The sequence below is a fragment of the Azolla caroliniana genome, unplaced genomic scaffold (assembly GCF_043228905.1).
Source record: "Azolla caroliniana isolate FFs.n. ecotype wild unplaced genomic scaffold, voAzoCaro1.0.p SCAF_6, whole genome shotgun sequence".
NCBI lineage: Eukaryota > Viridiplantae > Streptophyta > Polypodiopsida > Salviniales > Salviniaceae > Azolla > Azolla caroliniana.
This window is the reverse complement of record NW_028230441.1, coordinates 3,303,916-3,323,982: the sequence shown is the minus strand read 5'-3', so window position 1 is coordinate 3,323,982 and position 20,067 is coordinate 3,303,916. Positions and strand designations below refer to the sequence as shown.

The following is a 20,067-nucleotide window of genomic DNA, read 5'->3' as shown; positions in this document are numbered from 1 at the left end:
AGTCATTTGTACGTACATTCTTTTCTATGACAAATTATCTACATACGAAAGGAGAAACATATTATTTAGTGTTTCCTTTACACTGAATATATAATTTTCACCACGAGAATTTTCCATGCATGCTGTTTTTGTGACTCGTACCATATTCTACATTCGTGAATTACAGCAAAATAATTGTTCCTAGTAATGAGACTAAAGTCCGTAATTGTCATCAATATTAAAAGAGTGAGTCCATGGCAACATTAAGTTTTCCCTCTTGTCTAAAGATTGGTTATATTGAACATTCAAAAGAGAAGTCCATACCCTTAAAAAGTCAAAAAAAGGGATTGCAATCATCACTACCAATAGTGCCTATACATTTTTTTAAACATGTTCATCCAACATTGTATCTACTCTTGGACAAAAACCATATCTTTTGCCTGTGGCATAATCTTTTAGGTGACATCCAATATTCCTTAGTGTTTTATTGCCATTTATTGAGTGATTGTAGCGTGTTCTAAGTTATGTGGACCTTTATATTCAAATCAAAACGTAATGCACACAAAGGCGAATAGTTTCCACTACATTGCAATGATATAGACTTTGTATATATGTATAATGCAATGCGACATTGCATTGAGCATTTAGACCATCTCTATGTGATTAGTAATGGGCTACATGAACTTGCATTGGGTACTTGGACAATTTTTGTGCAATTGACCCAAAAATACACGACCTTCCATTATAATCCTTGTATGATATACATGAACTTGCATTTGGGTAATTGGACCATCCGTGCATGATTGATCAAGAATACATGACGTTCTATTATAATCCTTGTATGATTATCCGAGGTTACACATCAATTATTGTTATAATATGACAATGAATTCACATAAGAATGAGCAAAATAAATTAAACAAACAATAAGAAGTTCCATTTGGTGGCTACTTTGTTATGTGTTCTTCACAATGTGATGCATTTTGTTGCCATGCACACTGCCCAGTAGTCCCTTTCTATGAAAAAGCAATAAATCATGAATATAAACGAGGACAAATATTAAAAACAATGAGGTGACCAAATGGGAACCTTTACTTGAATAAATATTTGAGACATAATTTATTTCATTACGTGGAACTCCTAAATATTAAAGTCAATCATTCTTAAAGAGATACAATACATTTGATTAAAAAACCTTGGGATAAGGTATCTTCTAGGAACTCAACACTCGGTGAAATGATTGGTTATTTCATAGAAAAGGTTTGTACAACCACAATGCAACTATGTTAATACTACCCAATGGTTTAAATGTTGTTAATTAGTCCAGGTGGCTGTGAAGTTATTGGTTACATGGCAAATATGTTAGACGATGTGCAAGATGGCATTGAGTTTTAGACATAGGATGATAATCTTAAATCAATTTTGTATAAAAGAGTTTCTTCGGTGATTAACGGTGGGCAAGTTGTCATTGATACCTTCCTTTGTTTTGTTTTGTATAATGATTCAAAAGGATGCCATAAGGCACATCAAAAAAATTGTGTTTACCAATTATGTTTCTACCTTCATTGGTATCCATAAATCTACACTAGTGTCACGTGTACGGAAAACATGTTATAAGTAGAGTCATTTGAGAAATACTCTTGAAATACAAACCACATTCTATATGGTTTAATTTTGTTATGTAATTTTGTAGACTATTCAAGGAGAGAAAATGAGTGGGTGAGAAAAAATAAGTATATTTTAGACTCCCAAAAAAGCAATGGAAGGATATCCATTTTATAGTTTGTTCTCGCTATGTATTCAAGAAATGAAAATGTACAAGCACTAGATAAAGATAAAAATCAAAGAGGTAAAATTACACATGTTGGCTCGTCTCCAACCCAATTACATGCCTAAACTTGATTTCACTATTGTGATCGAGTCTCAACTTGAGCTTGTGATGCTTCTTAGTTAGTTTGATATGGCAAGTAATCCCTTTACATGAGCTCGTTTGCTTCTCCTGCACTCTTTCTTTTTTTGAGGGGATTCGGGAGAGGGGGGATATGGATGGAGCAAGTTGTGGCTGATGTCAGGTGGCCTTGCTTTCTTCCCATGGGTGTGGTAATGCCATTTCACTCTACATGGCTTCACCATTCTCCAATACTTCACGACAATGAGAGACCCAAACACACTCGCTCTTCATGTATTCGCGACAATGCAATGGTCCAAGCCCCTTATGGAATAGACACTGGCATCAATCTTAAATACCACAATGTATGTATCGCATTCTACAAATGTGTGAGGAGAACAAAGCTAGTGATAGGAAGGAAAAAGCATGCCTTTTCTTTCTTTCGCTTCTTCGAAAGAACCACCGCATGGTAAAATAAAAGGGTAACATTTTAACAAAAGAAGGAGAAAAGAAAAAAAGCAATAAATGATCACGGTCACATGCAAAATGAACTCTAAAGCACTCAGGCCCGTAACTTTTTTCTTCTTTTCTTTTTTCTCAGTCTAAGAATGGCCCCATACTTTCCAATGCTACTGTCTCAAAGTGCTCACGGTCAACACTTGGAAGAAGCAAGCGGGCACTCAATGAGATGGGGATGGGGTCATTGTGTCCCTTCTGCAGCCTCAATGAGATGTGAGCTATTCACTCCATCCGGGTAGATGTCGTGATCCCATTCCCATTGGCCAGGGGCATTTCGGGAAATAACCCCTTGTGCAGCCTTAATGAGATGTGAACTACTCACTCCATTTGGGTAGGTGCCATGATCCCATTCCCATTGGCCAGGGGCACTCCCGGGAATGGCAAAATATTAGAGGGGCATTTCGGGAAATAGCCCCCTTGTGCAGCGTCAATGAGATGTGCGAGCTACTCACTCCATGTGGGGCAGGTGCCATGATCCCATTCCCATTGGCCAAGGGCATTCCCGGAAATGGCCAAAAATTAGAAGGGCATTTCGGGAAATAGCCAGAAAACACATAGAGACATCTCTAGTTTCTTCTTTCTTCCTCGATCGATAAAACATGGAGCTCTAACAGTGCGATCCGTCGAGCGTCTCGCTATGCCTCCTTTCAAGACAGAGATCGAATGCACGGCTTACTGCAGGTATGTTTCTTCCTGCATCATACCTTCCATTGAATTCATCCTTCGCAGGAATTCAATGTTCTATACATGTGCGCGTGCGCGTATACACATATACATCAGATCTATTTTTACAGGTCCAGGAAACACAGTGAACCAAACAATAGAAATTCATATCAAATAAAAGTGAAATCCCCCGAAAATAAGGCTCAATAGTATATATACAGTGAATGCGAAGAATAAGGCTCAATTATATACACAATGAATCCAAGGAGTAAGGTTTAACACACACATATATAGTGAGTTTAAAGAAGAAGTTTCAAAAGACACACACATAACATATACTACTCTGAATCCAGAGCCATGCTAAAAATACAAAGAAATAGGTTCCACATACAAAACAATCAAAATACTATGATACGGTTCAGCAAGTTAAGACATACGTTCAGATACAAATAATGATAGTTTAAAGCACATGGAATTAGGTTGAAAATGTGTAGACCAAGTTTCAAAATACAAAGACCAAGGAGACTAAGGTTCAACAAAATATGAAAATACTAAGGATAAGGAGCAGAATCACAGTGATTCAAGGAACAAGATATACACTGTGAGTCCAAAGAAGAAGCTTCAACATATAGAGGCAATTGAAAGAATAATGTGCAAAATGCAATGAAACACTAGGTTCAAGTTACACATTAAATGAAAGAAATTATGTATTTTTTTATTACTTAATGGTAGTTAATGAATACACAATGAATCCAAGGGGTTGCGCATTTTTTTGTGCTCAATAGTTGGTATTTGTTGAATACAAAACAAACTCAACTAATTATGTGAGTGTATATGCTCACCACCATTATTTTTGTATAAGTTAATTCATTATTTTTCATCATACACAAGTGAATCCATAGAAACAAACTCAAAATATATATTACACTGAACCCAAAGAGTTGTGCGCTTTTTGTGTTAATGGTATTGATCTTCGCCGTGAAGTATAGAGTTATTTGCTCATTCACTGGTCTTGGCTGAATATACATCAAAATGATCCAATGAAATTATGTTGCTTTTATTTCCTCATTAACTGGCATTAACCAAATTCATGGATTTTGTGTAAACCAAATTATAGGGTTCAAGATATACCAAATCCAAAGAGTTATGCTCTCAATAGTTTATCTTGCTGAATACACTATGAATCCAAAGGAAATTTGTGTTTTTGTATCCTCAATCATCGATCTCTACTCTTTACTGATCTTTATAGAAAATCCCTGCAACATCCCAAACATTCCTTTATTTCACCAGATGCCTCTAGGTTTTTGTGTTTTCCTGTAATTCCCTAGCTCGATCCGTGAAGAGCAACTATATGGTCAATGCTCTTTCAGGGGTTTACCTAGGGAATTTCAGGAAATAATGAAAACCTAGGGGCATCTAGGGAAATAAAGGGGAACATTTGGTGATTTTGGCGATTTTCCCTATTTTTGTATCATTCTAATTCATGGATTTGTGGTATTTTACCCTACAGCTGTGGACAATGTTGTAAGTGGGAGTGGGGCTTGCTGTTACCGTCTTCATTGTATCTCGGGTTTTCTTCATCATGGATGCCATTCAAGATTCGTGCTCGAAGAAAAGGATACATTGAAAGGAAGAGAACTCCATTTTTTGCAAAGTATTTCTAATTCATCTATGTTTTCGGATTCATTCTCTATGTTATATAAATTTCTTAACCGATGTTGCATTCTTACATGATTCATTTTGTCATTTGCAGTTTTATATGTGGTTTCTTTCTTTCAAATTTCATCTTTCTTCCTCTCTCTATGATGTTGCATTCTTACATGATTCATTTTGTCATTTGCAGTTTTATATGTGGTTTCTTTCTTTCAAATTTCATCTTTCTTCCTCTCTCTATATTTGGTATATTTGTTAGCTCATATTGCACACTTCTTTTTAGATATTTTCTTATCATATCTTGTATATTTGTAGGTATTGGATTGGCACTACTTTGGAGGGATCTCCTTATTATGGTTTCACTTCAAATGGACGTTATCCTGCACAAGTATGCTCAAGTGTGTTTGTATGGACGTTTATATCTTCAATTAAGAAAAATGAGACTATACTATCATCTCTATAGAGGCAATAGTGACCTATGAGATTCAAGTTTCAATCATAACATTACATGATATCTCATCCATGCATAAAAACTCGTTGAGCTCATTAGTATGTAAACTGACTCATAACCTACCTGAAGGGAGTTTGAAATCACCTTTTTCATTCTTCTTTGATATTTTAATATTATGGAGGGATTGGTGGTACCTATTTCTTGGTCAAATGGCTAATTATGCTGGTCTAGGAAAGAATTATTCACAACCTTGTACTCTGCAGCTTCTTACCCATTTCTAATGTCACAAAATTAATGCAGTTACTGCATGGGTTCATGGCAAGCCTTACACTATGTTTCCTGAAATATTTAGGCACAGATATTCAATTATTTATGTAGACATGGAAATACCTATTTTAGTGAACACTTTCTTTCTAGTTTTAGAATATAAAAAGTATAAAATAGAACAAGATTGTTTGATTTTTGAAAATAAAGGTATTACATTCATATATGGAGGCTGTTTATGAATACTCTGGTAAATAATGGACAGACATCATTATATTTCTTTGAACTAAAAGTTAAAGAAGCAGCAAAATATGCTCAGAAGGATATTGTTGGACCTGCAAATTTTTTATGACAATTTCAGTGTGTAATCAGGCATGATAATCCTCCTGACCTATAAATTACTTGAATTCTCTTTAAAGCTAGGAAACTTCACTGAATGCAAAATGGTTTTGACAATGAGATGCAAAAACTGACCTATCTTTCGTTTCTATCAAAATTTGAATGATCTTTGTTTCTTATGTAGGCTCGACCACCAATTTTTTCAGAACTAAGTTTGATGCAGTACCATAAGCTATTAGGACGTGTATTGTTTCCATGGAAGCTGTTACCTAGGCATGGTACAATTGCTGCAGATACAGACTATTACCCATTTGGGACAAAAATGTTTATTCCTGGATATGGTTGGGGTCAGGTATTCTCTCTCTCTAATATCATCATATAGCAGTTTCAAGGCCCTATAGGGATTGGTCAAGAGTCTCTTGATAAAAATATTTGCGTGATGATGCTTGGAAATATGTGCACAAAAACTAATTGCTTGGAAATATGTGCACCCTTTTGCTCCATAATGATGTAACATGTCCTATTCTATTTGCTGGGAATAATAGGATACCATGCATCATATGTACAAATAATGTTTTGACATTTGCAGGTTGAAGATAGGGGTAGTGCAATAAAGGGGCCAAATCGAATTGATCTATACCACAAATCACATAGAGATGCTCTCATTTGGGGTCGCAGAAAGCTTACAGTAAGTATTGCCATGGCACTAAATAGTCATTTAGAGTTACCTGACCTTCAGGTGTTTTTGTTGATATAGTTGATGTTTCAAGACAAAAATTAAATTTACAATAGAGAAGAGGCTTTAATGAAAAGCCTGTAAATTTTCAAGCTAGTTTCCTAGATCAGAAACCTTTTTCTTTTCCCCTTAAGGGGGGGGGGGGCTTCAACTGCCATATGTGGCAATCGATGACTGGGGTGAGAGCTTGAGTAACTAACCATTTTCCAAGATTGGCCATATTTTTCGTTAACAAGAATTCTATGCACATGAAAACGTTCTGATGTCTTTATCAAACGTTGGGTTTTGAATATTTGAGTTGCCTGCTCTGTGTGAAGATATCTATTTAAAATATTGTTTTACCTATTTGTCAGGTGCTCGTTGTCTTACCAAAACAGAGCACAATTGATGGCCTCCCAATACCAGGACCACTGAAGGAGTTACTCAAAGGACTCGATTGGTGTCGCCATCTTTTGTTTTAAATTTGGTAAAGAAACCAAAATGTAGAGCACATATCATGGTTCTATTGATGAGAATTAAAAGATGAGGGATGTACACAAGAACAGTTACATATGATTGCAACTGATATTTGTATATTTAGTTTGGAACTCAGCACAAGTATATATGTACCAATTGTATGCAATGAATTGTATTACCATCTTTGCAATATTATAACTGTATCATCATGGATTTAACCATGTCGTCCATTGACTGAACGCATAATATGCCTGCATTTTTTTATTTACCACCTTGGACATACAACACTTTATTGTAGACTGTTTCTTAATTTAAATTAAATCCTGTTTCCACACTTCATTGATTTAGTGATTCGTTTCCTTGACACCTAGTCATTGCTTTGGTGTCAAGTTTCCATATACTTTTTGGGTATATCTCACACTTGCTTTAGCTAATTTTGCTTTACCTTGACAGGTTTCAAACATTTTCCTAGGCCCTTTTTCAATCTGATATTGATCGAAGTATGATCACATTTTACATGTCCTTTTACAAGCTAATTAGCATTTTCAATACTCCGTTATTCTTTTATCACAATTGAATGCAACAGCAGCCACATCCCACTGGCAGTTTGTCTTACGTACACACTTACAGTTTAACACTGTCATTACGATGCAAAATAAAATTAAATGCAACAGCAGCCACAGCCCACTGACAGCTTGTCTTACGTACACAGTTACAGTTTAACACTGTCATTACAATGCAAAATAAAAATAAGTGAAGAAGAGAAAATATGTACGTGATGTTGAGAGGAGAAAGAGTCTCTTACTACAAAATTAGTAAATGCGTTCACCACACCTTAATTGTGATACGTTTTTTTATCATAGATTTTGTGTCTTGGTACTCATGATTTTGACTATTTACATTTTTTTAATTGTAATTGTGTACTACTCAGTCTGAAACTCATTAACACGATATAGACCATAAAGGAAACATCTTGCAATAACACTTTGAGCAAGGAATGACCTGAATCTTCAAATTAGAAGGAACTAGTATTATAAATGCTTACGTGCCTTATATTTTAACTGTTATTTATGTAGGAAAAGTTCTCTTCAGGAGCATCTACATATTTTATTTATTTATTGATGGATATTCTTTAATTGATGAAGTCAAGTGTCTCTTCTTATTGCTATGTAGATGTATCATATAAGTAAAGATAATTATTTGAGAGGAATTTTGTTGGATGTATGTAAAATTGTTGCCAATGCAGAACCACCAAGACACTACAGCACCAAATGATTAGCATGATTGAGGTGAACTTGTCTACGACACTACACTATGAAGCACTCACAATCATCCAATAATGCTTCTGACCATCAGTTTGTGAGATGGATCAGCTTGTGTGCTCTCTATTTAAATATACAAGTGACCTTAAGAAAAGAACACAATCCACGTGAATACATCCCCCACAATAGTTCCAATAGCAAAGGAGATTGTCTTGTAATACTCTGTTTGGCTTCCATAAGGTTATGGTTCCAGCTTCCGGAGGATGTTGCAAACATCATCATTGCTCACCATCATGTCTTCATTGTTCAAATATCACCCTCAAGTTACAAATATACTGCCATATATGAAGCAAAGAATGCTACCGGTTCTATTTGTTGTCTTGTGGATCATGAAACACATGGTCTCTTTCACCTCTCGTTTTTTACGCATGCACCCTTCTTTTCAGTCGTTTTCTTACATTTTATTTATCTCAGTCTGATTTTGGTATTCATTTCCCCCTCCTTTTAGAGCAGCTTGCACCTAGTGTTTCTAATAACCCATTCACCTAGCATCAAATCCCACTTAAAATTTTTAGTTTTCTTTTACTACAAAATTTCAATTTTTGGATCTCAACTTTGGCATCGAAGCAATAAACCTCGTCATATAAATTAACAGAGACTGAAGACGGAAGAAAGAGGGAAGCCATTTGCCAATACTAAAATTCTTATTGATATTTTACAGCACATTTATTGGTAATGTGCAAAGTCCATGCAGCATTCAATTGCAGCAGAACCATGAACGACACTTTGTTTCTCACGTACTTTAAGAAGCTAGCTAATATATACATTACAAAGATATAGCCATAAAAAAGTTGTGCTAAAATGAACAAAAATATGAACATAGTGTAGGAAGGGGCGTGTGTTTGTGTTTGTGTGTGTTTGTGTCATCGAGAAATACATCCTTTCACATCACGCCATTGAAGGTACAATAAACCAGCATGATAATGAGTGTATGCTCCAGCTACAACCAACACATGGAACAATTGGTGACTATGTCCGGCTATATCAAACCTTCCAGGTATCCATCGTTCAGGTATCCTAGTTGCATATATCAAAGCTCCAAGGATATAAAATATGCCCATCACAACCTCATAGAAAGTAGTATATAAAGCCTCTGGTTCATGGTAATGAAGTATAAGTTTGTGAATAATGGGAGCGATTCCAGAAAGACCCATTACAAGGAATAGGGTAGCTCGGAACGTGCGATACTCAGGTGACTGAAACATGGGAAGTAATGAAACGAGCACTGTCCCAATCCCAACAATAGTGATAAAACTTAAGTATAGGTTCCGGAACACAGGGCTACACATGAAGGAATAGTAAACTGGGGGGTAAAACGAGGTTGCAATTAGTGCTGCAATGCCTGCATAGTCGATACGAAGCATGATATAAGCAACACGTTCTGAATGGCAGGACAGGAGATGGCAACAACTGCTGGAAAAGAGACAAAACATGGCACCACCCAGAAAGATGAAGAATGGCCACCGAGTGATGGGTTTGTGTAAAAACGGGGCAAGCAGATTTGCAATGTCATTCTTCACACTAGCCTGCAAAAAGGAAATGAATCCATTATGTGAGAGAGCATACAGCATAGTAAAAAATCATTATGGTTTCCAGATGTTGTTAGAGAGCATATAGATGCAATCAATTTGGGCTCATGAAAAATATTTATTGTTTTAACTTTATGAATGTGGTTAATGATATGCTTGACTTTACTTTAAAAAATGTTTAAATATGTGTATGATTCTCTCAAAGCACTTATTAGCAATGGTTCTCTAAGAGAACCTATTCTTTTTGAAAATCTCAGGATTGGAACGTAATTTGGGAAGCCTTAACACTAGGGGGGGAGATGCTATCACAAAGTGACACATCATTCTAATTATGATTCATTTTACCAAAATTATGGCTTATTGCTTACTGTTTTCGTCTGTTTAATACTAATTCTTCTTTATCCAATTGCTTTCTGAAAGTTATTTCAGTGCTTTGTTTGAAATATAACCAACTGTGCTTTATAATCTCTTTGTTCATATTTTCAAACCTAAAAAAACTCAATTTCAACTCCCAGAGCAAAACGTTCATGCAGCAAAGGCACAAATCAACCAATGAAAATATCAAAATATTTATAGATCTCAATCAGAATGAAAAGATATCTTACAATAATACATTGATCTGTCCGGTTCATGGAAAGTAGCGACTCAGGCACACAATTGGATAATGTCTCCAATAAATGCAAATTCAAGCCCTCTGGGAAAGCATTGGAAATAACTTCAGGTACATGAAGATGATGAATAGATGTCGATAATGCCGTTAAGAAGTCTTTAGGAATCTTTTGTAAATCAGACATGTGAGGAAGAGCCGACAAGTTTGGCATGTGTACAACTGCAGGAAGCTTCATCGCAGTGTAAATTGTCAACCCGAGAAAAATAATGAACCCAATGAGATGCCTATTGAGAAGAAACAACATCTTTAAAATATTTACATTGAGAACACAGACATTTCTGCCAGAGGGAACAAAGGTACATTAATATACATATGCATTTTTACAAAAGAGAGAAGCAATATCTTTAAATTATGTTGACAGAGCCATATAAATGTGTTCACTAAAGAGAACAAAAGAAGCCAAGTTTTAAATTATGGTGAAACAAACAATAACACATTTTTACAAAAGAGAACCATAAGACAACCTTTTAAAAAATGCATATAAGATATCTAGATTTACCAAAAAAACACACATTTAGGACAGGATAAAAGGGAAAAAGCAATGACTTACGTCCATATGTTGAGAGTCTCATTATGGAGTGTGAAAATACTCCAGAGCGTTTGCTTGAGAGGCCAATTGGCTCTATAACCAGCTAGTATGAATTCATTGTCACGGAGGTAATCCGGAAGGGCATGAAATTCTATTAAATGATACTTTTGCTTCACCTTTTCCCACAACTCCCGGGGGCTTCGAGGAGAGTGAGGAAAATTTTGGATCGCATCATCACCATCACTGTTAAAATGCAATGGGTGGCTGGATTTGTCTGGTTTGCCCACCTTCCTCTTCACACCCACCATTACTGAACGGAGTTAAAAACCTGGTATATAAACATTTTAATTCATCCATTCATTATAATTTTCAAGTAATATTATCTGTATTTCAATGGAAACTAATAAAAACAAAACTTGGTGTAGTAATTTTTATTTACATTGTTCACATCTAAAGAGCTAAGGTGTTATATGCTCATTCACATTCATGAATGTTTGATTACACACAACTGGTATCTATATGCATCAACAAGAAAGGAAACAAGAAGCATGTATTTAATTATTTCTTTGGATTCACACTCAACCATGCTATGATTAAAAATCTAGGTGACCATTTACCAGGATTAAATCCCACGGAAACAACAAGATCTTAATGAGCAAGGAAACAAGGAAACAAAATATAAAAAATAGAACACTCAAAGCACAAGGTTCTATGAGCACATGTATAACTGGGTAGTTTCGTGGTCATCTGTCTGGATTACTTCCCATGAAAAAAAAGACTAGCTACTATTACACATGGCAAGTGGGAGTTAAGATGGGACACGAGGCTTGATTCATCATCATGTTGATTTTGTGATAATTCATCATGTTTCTAACTAGGCTTAATCGATTGATTAGTGTTGATTAATCATTCTGTTTTTCATTGGGCTTCAACTGCTGATTATCAAGCGATGGGCCCTAATATAAAGGATTCTGGAAATCAAATAAATATTGCAAACTAATTCAACATGAAAAGAATTCAGTCTTTCTTGAGCTCCAAATAAAAGTCACCTCTCGTAGAGAAGGAAAATAAATAAATAAACAATCGAGAGCAAAGTGATTCTAAAACGCATCATCAACTAAAGAGTGCGTTCAAAGACAAAAATGGATATTTTTCAAACCCCCAAATCCTGTCTCTGTTTCTTCATCAAAGATTCCCCGAGAAAGAAATCCTAAGATCTCTGTTTCAAACATGCTCTGGAAACCTAGAAAAAAGAAGAAGAATAAAGATAATGATTTACCTGGATGTGTGTGTGTGGGTGTGTGTGTGTAATATATGTTTGTGTGTATATGTACAATATATGTCTCTATGTCTGTGTGTGACTTCAGAAGAATCGAAGCACAACAACAGAGCTCAGAGAAGAAATGGCTATGGCGATAAACAGAGGTTCGTCGTTTTCGTTTTCGTTTTCGTTTTCTCCTCCTTCTACTGCTTTTTCTTTCCTCTTCCTTTTTCCCCCTTCCTTCCCCTGCTCCGGTTTGAAGAGCTTTTTATTTTTATCTTCTTTCCGAGATGATAGTAAAAGAATTGAATATCAGAAAAAGGAAATTTTAATGCCAAAACTAAATATGTAATATGTATATACAAACCAACCATCATACATATGTATGTTGTATGTATATGTTCATACATTAGGATACCTTTTTCCTGTTCTTCCCTAATTTCTCATTAATGTTTTCCTTGGTCTTACATGCCAACACTTTAGATATATGTAAGTAATCTCTTGTTTGGTCTTATCCCCCATTTTGGCCTCTTAAAAGACTTTAATATTTCTTTCTTTCTTCTTGAGGGATTGATGTCGGGTCGGATTAGTAGGGCACCCCGACCCCCGTTTGGGCGGGCGGCTGGAGCTTGACGGACATAGCTCATTCCCTAGAGTTTGAGTCATGACTGTTTGGGGCAAAGTTTGTGGATTGCTACCCTTGTGGATACAACCTTCTTCTCGGTTCTTTGCTCCTTAATCTACATTCCCGTAATTGTTGCGCTTATTACGATCATTAGGGCAATGCCTTTGAATTGCTGCTAACTATTTGCAATGGTTGTTCCCGTATCCTACCTTTAGGTTTCGGTGCGCCTTTATCTATACATGCTCATCATGTGAAAAAGTATATGGCTAGACTCTTTTTAGTGTCCTCGCCAATAAAATTTACTACTTATTAATGAGTTTTTTTTTTTTTTAAACTTTGAGAGAAAGTTAAAACAATACATTAGGTGTAAAGCAATGTATGATGCATTACTCCTTATTAGCAAACAAAATGATAAATTAAACATTTCAAAAACAATTTGAACAAGAATGAAGGAGAGAAATTTAGGATTAAACTATACAATCTCGAAAGTAACTAATATTGTATGATGTCCGTAATAGAATGTTCGTAACTGAGTGTTCGCCTTCAGTAAGGGAATGAAATGTTGCCACAAGAGTTGCCTAGTTTTAAGGTTTTAATTATTACTTCTGCAAATTTAGACTTTCAAGAATAATGATTGCCTATCAAATGGGCAAATACTAAAAACATCGCAAAAGATCTTGTTGTGCCTTTGACTTTAGACTTTTCTTCGGTGGAGTGTCAATTGAAATCTACGTTGCTTTGCAAAAGAAGACAGCAAATTGGTCAAGACTTATCCATGCTAACTCAATAATTCTATGTATTTGATTGATCAAATTGCCTTTGATGATTGCCACCTCAACAATCTTATAAACATTTTGATGCATGTTGACGTGGAAACATGTTAGTCGACCAATGGATGTAGCAAACCCTACTAGAGGAACTCATATCATAAGACAATCATAAATTTCAATCGTGTTCAAATATCTATAAAAACATTCAAACATGACACACTCATGACCATAATTTTACAAATATTAACAAATGAGCACCCCAATCATGTATGTTGTTATAGATGGTTAAACTTCAAAGCGAAAGTATATGAGTGAGGTGAAATTATACTTCTCAAAGTTACAATCTTAAATTTGAGTTTCCAAGATCTTATTGTTGTGCAAATGTAATGCATCAAACATTATATCAAACCTTATAATTGTGATTCATCAATACATTGCCCATTGATAGTTGGCAAACACATGCTCCATTATAATTATTTTCAAATACATGTATGTTTTATCTTTCCTAAGAGACGTCGCAAACAAATGCTTCATTTGGTAGCTATTATTGAAACTTGATGTACTATGCCTGCAAAGGTATCGAAAGCCGCTCATGAGCTTTAATTGCACGTTCAAAAGTATTTTGTCAAAAGCACCACACCTTCAATGTATAACGTTTTCAAAATCTTATTGTTGTGACTTGTGTAAATGCATCAAACATTATAATTGTGATTCATCAATACATTGTCTAGTGAGAGTGGGTGAGAGTTGGCACTCTTGCTTAACACCGTTATTACCATTGAAATTTTCAAAAAGTTATTGTCTCATATGCACATGACATCCCACCATTGGTGCATAGATGGGAGAATTTACTTGCATATATTAACTTGGTTGTCATCCACGTGTCTCCGATGATGTTCACATGACACAATACCAAATGCTTTATCAATGTCTATAAAACAATAATAGAGTCGTGACTCCCAACGTTTTGAAATAATTTATTTTATTAAAACCCAAAGATTGACAATGTGACTAATGGCATTGTGATGTTTTACAATAAACATGTTTATCGTATGTCCTCTTTCCATTCTTTTTGACGGATTCAATTACACATCCAAATAACTTTGCCATAAGAGAGACAATCATAATTGTTTCATGTGTTTACATTATTTATAGTTACTTCTTCATGTAATGTTTCTTCATAGAAATACTCCAATTGTGAGATGCACTATGTATTGTTGCACAATTAAACACATCAATTATCCAACAACATGCTTATTGTCTCGTTTCATTAAGGTTTGAAACTTGATTCCTAGAAGATCTCATGCCTTATGAGTGGCCAAACTCTCATGCCCTTCGCATACATCATCGATTGTAAAAAAGGAAAACAATGTATATTAAAGAGAACCATAACACATCACCTTTCTCACCTTGGATTGCCAATACATGTCCTTAAAATGCATTCACACAAATTCAACTAACATAACTCTCAATATGCTCTCCATTTAGGTTCTCCAAAATTTACCACAAATATGTCTTTCTCTTAGTTTTGAAGAGGTCGTTGACAATTTTTTCTTTTTGTTGTTAGTTAGTCTTTTATATGCATGTCAAATGAAAACCCTTCTATTTTACTTCAATAGGATAGTTTTTTAGAGTCCAAATTCTTCCAAATAACCAACTTTCTCGTGGTATGGACATAAATTGGGTGCTCCGAAAGGGTCCTTGGCCACAATCACACCATCTTCCCTTGGGCCACAAATCATCTTTGGCGATACCTAGGATGTTGGTTTCATGATGAATTTGTAAAAGGGATACACTCCCTTTGCATCAATTTCTTCAAAAGGAGAAAACTATACATGTTCTGTTTGTTAGAGCAAAGTCATCATCACTGCTTGTACTTTTACACCTTCTTATCAAATCTCCACAACAATACAACTCATCGCTGATTGAAATCTTACCATGCCCTCTAATATAGACTCCTCGATATACTTTACAATCTAACTTGTTGCATTTGGGTGTCACTCCATGTTCCACCAAGTTGTAAACAAGGAACCAAAGACATGTATTTTGACCCATTCCTAAATAAAATTGATGGTGGAAGCAAATTTTGAATGTCTTATGGAAGGAGTGGGGTAGTTAAATCAACCCCTACCAAGTATTTGTTTTTCTCACGTGATAGAAAGTATAATAATTTGGAATTTTCCTCGTTAATGTATCAACAAGTGATAGCCATTTTTGTTGATTATATGTTAATGTGGAAAAATCTTGTCTAGTAGAGGCTTAATCTCCAACGACATATGGCCTATGGTACTGGTATCAAAGGTAATGACGTTGAAGTTGGTTTCATTGATGACAATGTTAGATGACTAGCAATGTTGGTGCACTCGTTTAATCTTTTCTCTCAAGTATAAGCAAACAACTGAGAAATGGAAAAATCTTATGCTCAAGGAAAAGAGATTTATTGGAGAACTTGTTGAACTTCCAAATAATAGATCATAATGAAAAAGCCAAATGAATCACGATGTTGAGGTGACAAGTGTTGACATCTAGTTTCCTTCGCCCAATAAAGAAACAAATAGTATGTCGGCACTTTACGTCATCGATTACTATAAAAATATCAATATAACTAGGATGGTTTATTAGAAGAATCCATTTCTTAATCATTGCATGGCACCAACATTGCAACATCAATGAAAGTAACACATGTGAATAATGTACAAGATCAATCGATATTTATTTCCAAACCCGAAATCATTTTATGTTTATGATTTCCATAACAAAAAACTATGGTTAAACGGAAGGACTAATCGCCTCCTCATATGATGATGGACAATAATGAGCTGAAGGATGTTTTTATTAATGGATTTACAATATAAAGGAATGTTCTTCACATAATTTCATAATCGAGGATTTGGAAAAACATTAATCTTTTGCATATGAAAGTTATGAACCCATCGAATGTTTCATTCACATGTTTGATCAATGTTGATCACATTATTTTAACATGTCTTTGTTTTCCTATCTTCCTATTCCATGGTGACATTCTTTCTCTAGGTGTTGGGTTGGTTGTTTATATCATAGCATCAAATTCATAAGTTTGAGAGATCCCCCGTGTTTGATCCTCGTCATGGGCTAGGCATTCTCTTATACATCGCAATCGGTCTCTCGTGAAAAAGTTGTTTATCTCTCTCACACATACTGAAAAGGATATGTCTAGCTTTTGGTCTCGACATTATTTGGATACCATATAGTTTTCCTCTTTTTAGAACCACACACTTGGCATGACACATTTTTTATTTATAAAAAACATGTACAAGCTAAGTATTTATGTGTTTACGTTTCTATATCAAATCACTGAGAATGTCACATCATGCTCATGCACAATTATGTACCTGACTTCATGTTTCCTCGTATTTAATATCTCTAAAACTATGCACTTGGCATGGAAATGTTGTGCCTCTTTAAAACCATTTGAGGTTATTGCACATTTATATAAAGAATCGATAGACAATATTGTAGCTTAATGCATCTATTGTTTGATATACAATTCAAACTATAGGAAAGGACCAACAAATCACCTTATGCCCTTGTTTAAAACTATATGCAATCTTCATTGTATATTCTTTAATGGAGATTATAATTTATACTCGTGCACTTGAAGATGGTGTTTACAAATGGGAGAGTAAAAATCTATGTTAAGTGTTGCACCTTTTATGATCTCACTCCAAGTGTATTATCCCATGGCCGTTCAATGTAAACATGATCTAACTTAGGAACCTCCATGAGATTTCTCTTGGAGATTTTATTAACTAGCTTAAGCGAGTATATCCACTTCTTCCACGATAGTGGTTGGGAAAAACCTTGTTTTTCTTAGAAAATGTCAATAATTTTGCTAGAGTACACATGATCGTGCATGTTTTATACACAATTCAATGGATCATAGAAAGTGTATGACACAAAGATGCTTTATCCCTAAGGATGCAATGTGTATTTGCTTGGGATAGAAACACAAAATGTGTGAAATGTATGTCTTATCATGTGACATTTCAGTAATAAAACAAAGTGATGGTGTCAATTAATCGTGAATGTATAAGTATAATGAATGTACTATGTATTGGCCGATACAATATAGTGTGGAAAAGAGAGATCATATGTAGAAATCTAGAATTGAGTAAACAAACATACGATTCTCTTGTAGCCATTGCAAAGTGGGTTGTAACGTATGAGTTGTATATTATCCTATGCACTTTTTCTTAACTAATGGAAGAAGATATTTTTTGGAAAAAAAAACAAAAACAAACATAGATTCTCTTTACCTATAAAAAAGAACATTTAAATTTTATCATATGACATACACCATATGTTTTGAGTTAGAGAATGGTTATAAACTTATATGTATATCATGTTATTGAGTGACCGAGTTAGAGATTGCTTTTATTGGAAAGAAAATTGGCTTTGTGCTTTATTTTCTTCTTAAATTTAAAGCAATGTATGCATTTGAGCACCATAAAATACAATGAATTAAATAATCACTAACTTCTCATATCAACCCCAAATTATGATTACAATGCATTGGTCTAAGAATCACTTTTTCCCAATCGATAAAAAGAGCACGAGTTTTTTAAATAGCATATTGCTTAGAGGATGTGATTAGTCTATCCACACTTGCTTTTAAGGCAATTCTAGCATTTCAGCCCTTGAACCGTGGAAATGAATCTAGAGCTTATAAGGCAAAATTTTAGGCAACCATCCTCTACTAACACAATCAAGTTGTTAGCATAATGAGTCATGATCTAACCGAAATAAAGCTAATTTGATTTTCATAATAATTTCACTTTAGACCAACGTCTCGACTCATATTACCACAACCACATAGTTGTGTTTAAACATTTGATTTCATGGATACATAAGACAATGGTTTCACATTGTGTGATAGAGCGTGTGATGCCTTGTGTTTATTACAAAAATAGCTATAGTGAATGGCTTTAGATTACCATCTCACTCCTACGTTTTATCATTTGGATAGAAACCAAATAAGCAATTAAATTGTATGTTTTATCATTTGAATTTATTGTCTTTGTCGATGAGATCTCTCTCATATTAGGATAGATGTGAGTTTTGGGTTCCTTTGATGATCATCAACTAGTCAAGCCCCACATTTACCATAATCTTCATCCCAAACGTGCATGGAAATGCTTGCTGTTGTGCTCATTCTCGTGGATTAAAAACTAACACAAGCACATCAAAACCTATATTTTATAGTTGATGTAAAAAAGTTGAGGCCCTCTGAACATTGGTATCATGATAACATTAATGAAGTAATTAATCAACGATAAGAAGTTTGGGGTGAACACACAAATAATTAAAACTCTTGGTTAATGGAAGAGTTCAATACAATTGTTAGAGTGCATGGTGCTCTAAAGGCACAGAGAATCGTACAACTTGCCTTTTCGTTATTCTGTTTCGAACTCCGGGCATGACAAATGCATAGGCTCCTTCCCGTTTTCTACTTGGCATTCACCAAGTGCCGGTTCCGCCTTAGGAGGCACTCTAGGATCCTTCTCCGAACCCGCTCCTCCCGTCTTCTCTGGACAACCTAACATTAAAGAACCGCTATGCTTGAAACACTGACAAAAGGCTTGAAGTTGTCTTTGACACGACGACCACCATAGTTCCTAAGGCCAAGGTTTATAGCATACCACAAAAATGAAAACATGCAATCCATCACAACCAAATAAGGTTGTTGCGCTTCAATATACCTCGAGACTTGTCCAATAGTCTCTTGGATTGGATCATATAAAGCAAGTTGTGATTGAAAAATACACGAAAGCAAAACAAAGTTACATCTTCTTGTTCTTTTGATCTCAAAACAACTTCAACCAATAACCTGAAGTCATTGTATATGTCTTTAACACAATCACAACCCATTAGACAACTAAGCCTTTGATGAAGCCAATATACCATGATAATTTTGCCGAGAAAAATAAATAATACACCTCCAATAAAACATCAAGATGTCCAAAATAAAGCATAAATGGTGCAAGTCTTTATAAAAATTGGAAAAATGTATGTGAGGTGTGTTTTTCCAATTTCATGTTAGTGGTAGCACAAAGACAACTACAATGTGGTTCCATAATATAAACCCTATCGTATAGAGGAATCCATTTGTGGGGGCATTTCTAGCATCAACTTTGTTCGTGCTCTTGGGAATTGTGAATGTAATATGTTGTAGCGAAGTGGACATGCCTCGCACACCACAATGCTTGCTAATATAAACTATCGAGGGAATATGTGGTACACCATTGCAATAAAAATTGCCTTTAGTAAAAGAATCAACAATACCAATCAATATGAGCACACAAAAATGACGCCCTTGTGAATTTCTTACAAAGTGTTCCAAACAAGAGGTTTCCTCTCAATCTCAAACAGGACAT

General features: G+C 35.1%; 2 protein-coding genes across 3 annotated transcripts; one reads left to right on the top strand and one right to left on the bottom strand.

The window, feature by feature from the left end:
• Positions 1–2,945: 2,945 nt before the first annotated feature.
• LOC147862618 (uncharacterized) lies at positions 2,946–7,166 on the top strand. Its single transcript, XM_087321589.1, has 6 exons — positions 2,946–3,067; positions 4,560–4,703; positions 5,018–5,090; positions 5,941–6,108; positions 6,346–6,444; positions 6,846–7,166. Exons 1-6 carry the CDS (start codon positions 3,024–3,026, stop codon positions 6,951–6,953), a joined length of 636 nt encoding a protein of 211 aa, XP_087177715.1. The 5' UTR covers positions 2,946–3,023; the 3' UTR covers positions 6,954–7,166.
• Positions 7,167–8,895: 1,729 nt separating this feature from the next.
• On the bottom strand, positions 8,896–12,485 carry LOC147862617 (heptahelical transmembrane protein 4-like). 2 transcript variants are annotated; one of them, XM_087321311.1, is made up of 5 exons: positions 12,278–12,485; positions 11,020–11,326; positions 10,405–10,693; positions 9,712–9,796; positions 8,896–9,612 (listed from the first exon to the last, which is right to left on the bottom strand). In XM_087321311.1, exons 2-5 carry the CDS (start codon positions 11,304–11,306, stop codon positions 9,134–9,136), a joined length of 1,140 nt encoding a protein of 379 aa, XP_087177437.1. In that variant the 5' UTR covers positions 11,307–11,326; positions 12,278–12,485; the 3' UTR covers positions 8,896–9,133. The 2 variants fall into 2 exon arrangements, with proteins under 2 accessions (XP_087177437.1, XP_087177436.1); XM_087321310.1 differs by having other exon boundaries at positions 8,896–9,796; positions 12,278–12,483.
• Between the last annotated feature and the right edge of the window lie 7,582 nt (positions 12,486–20,067).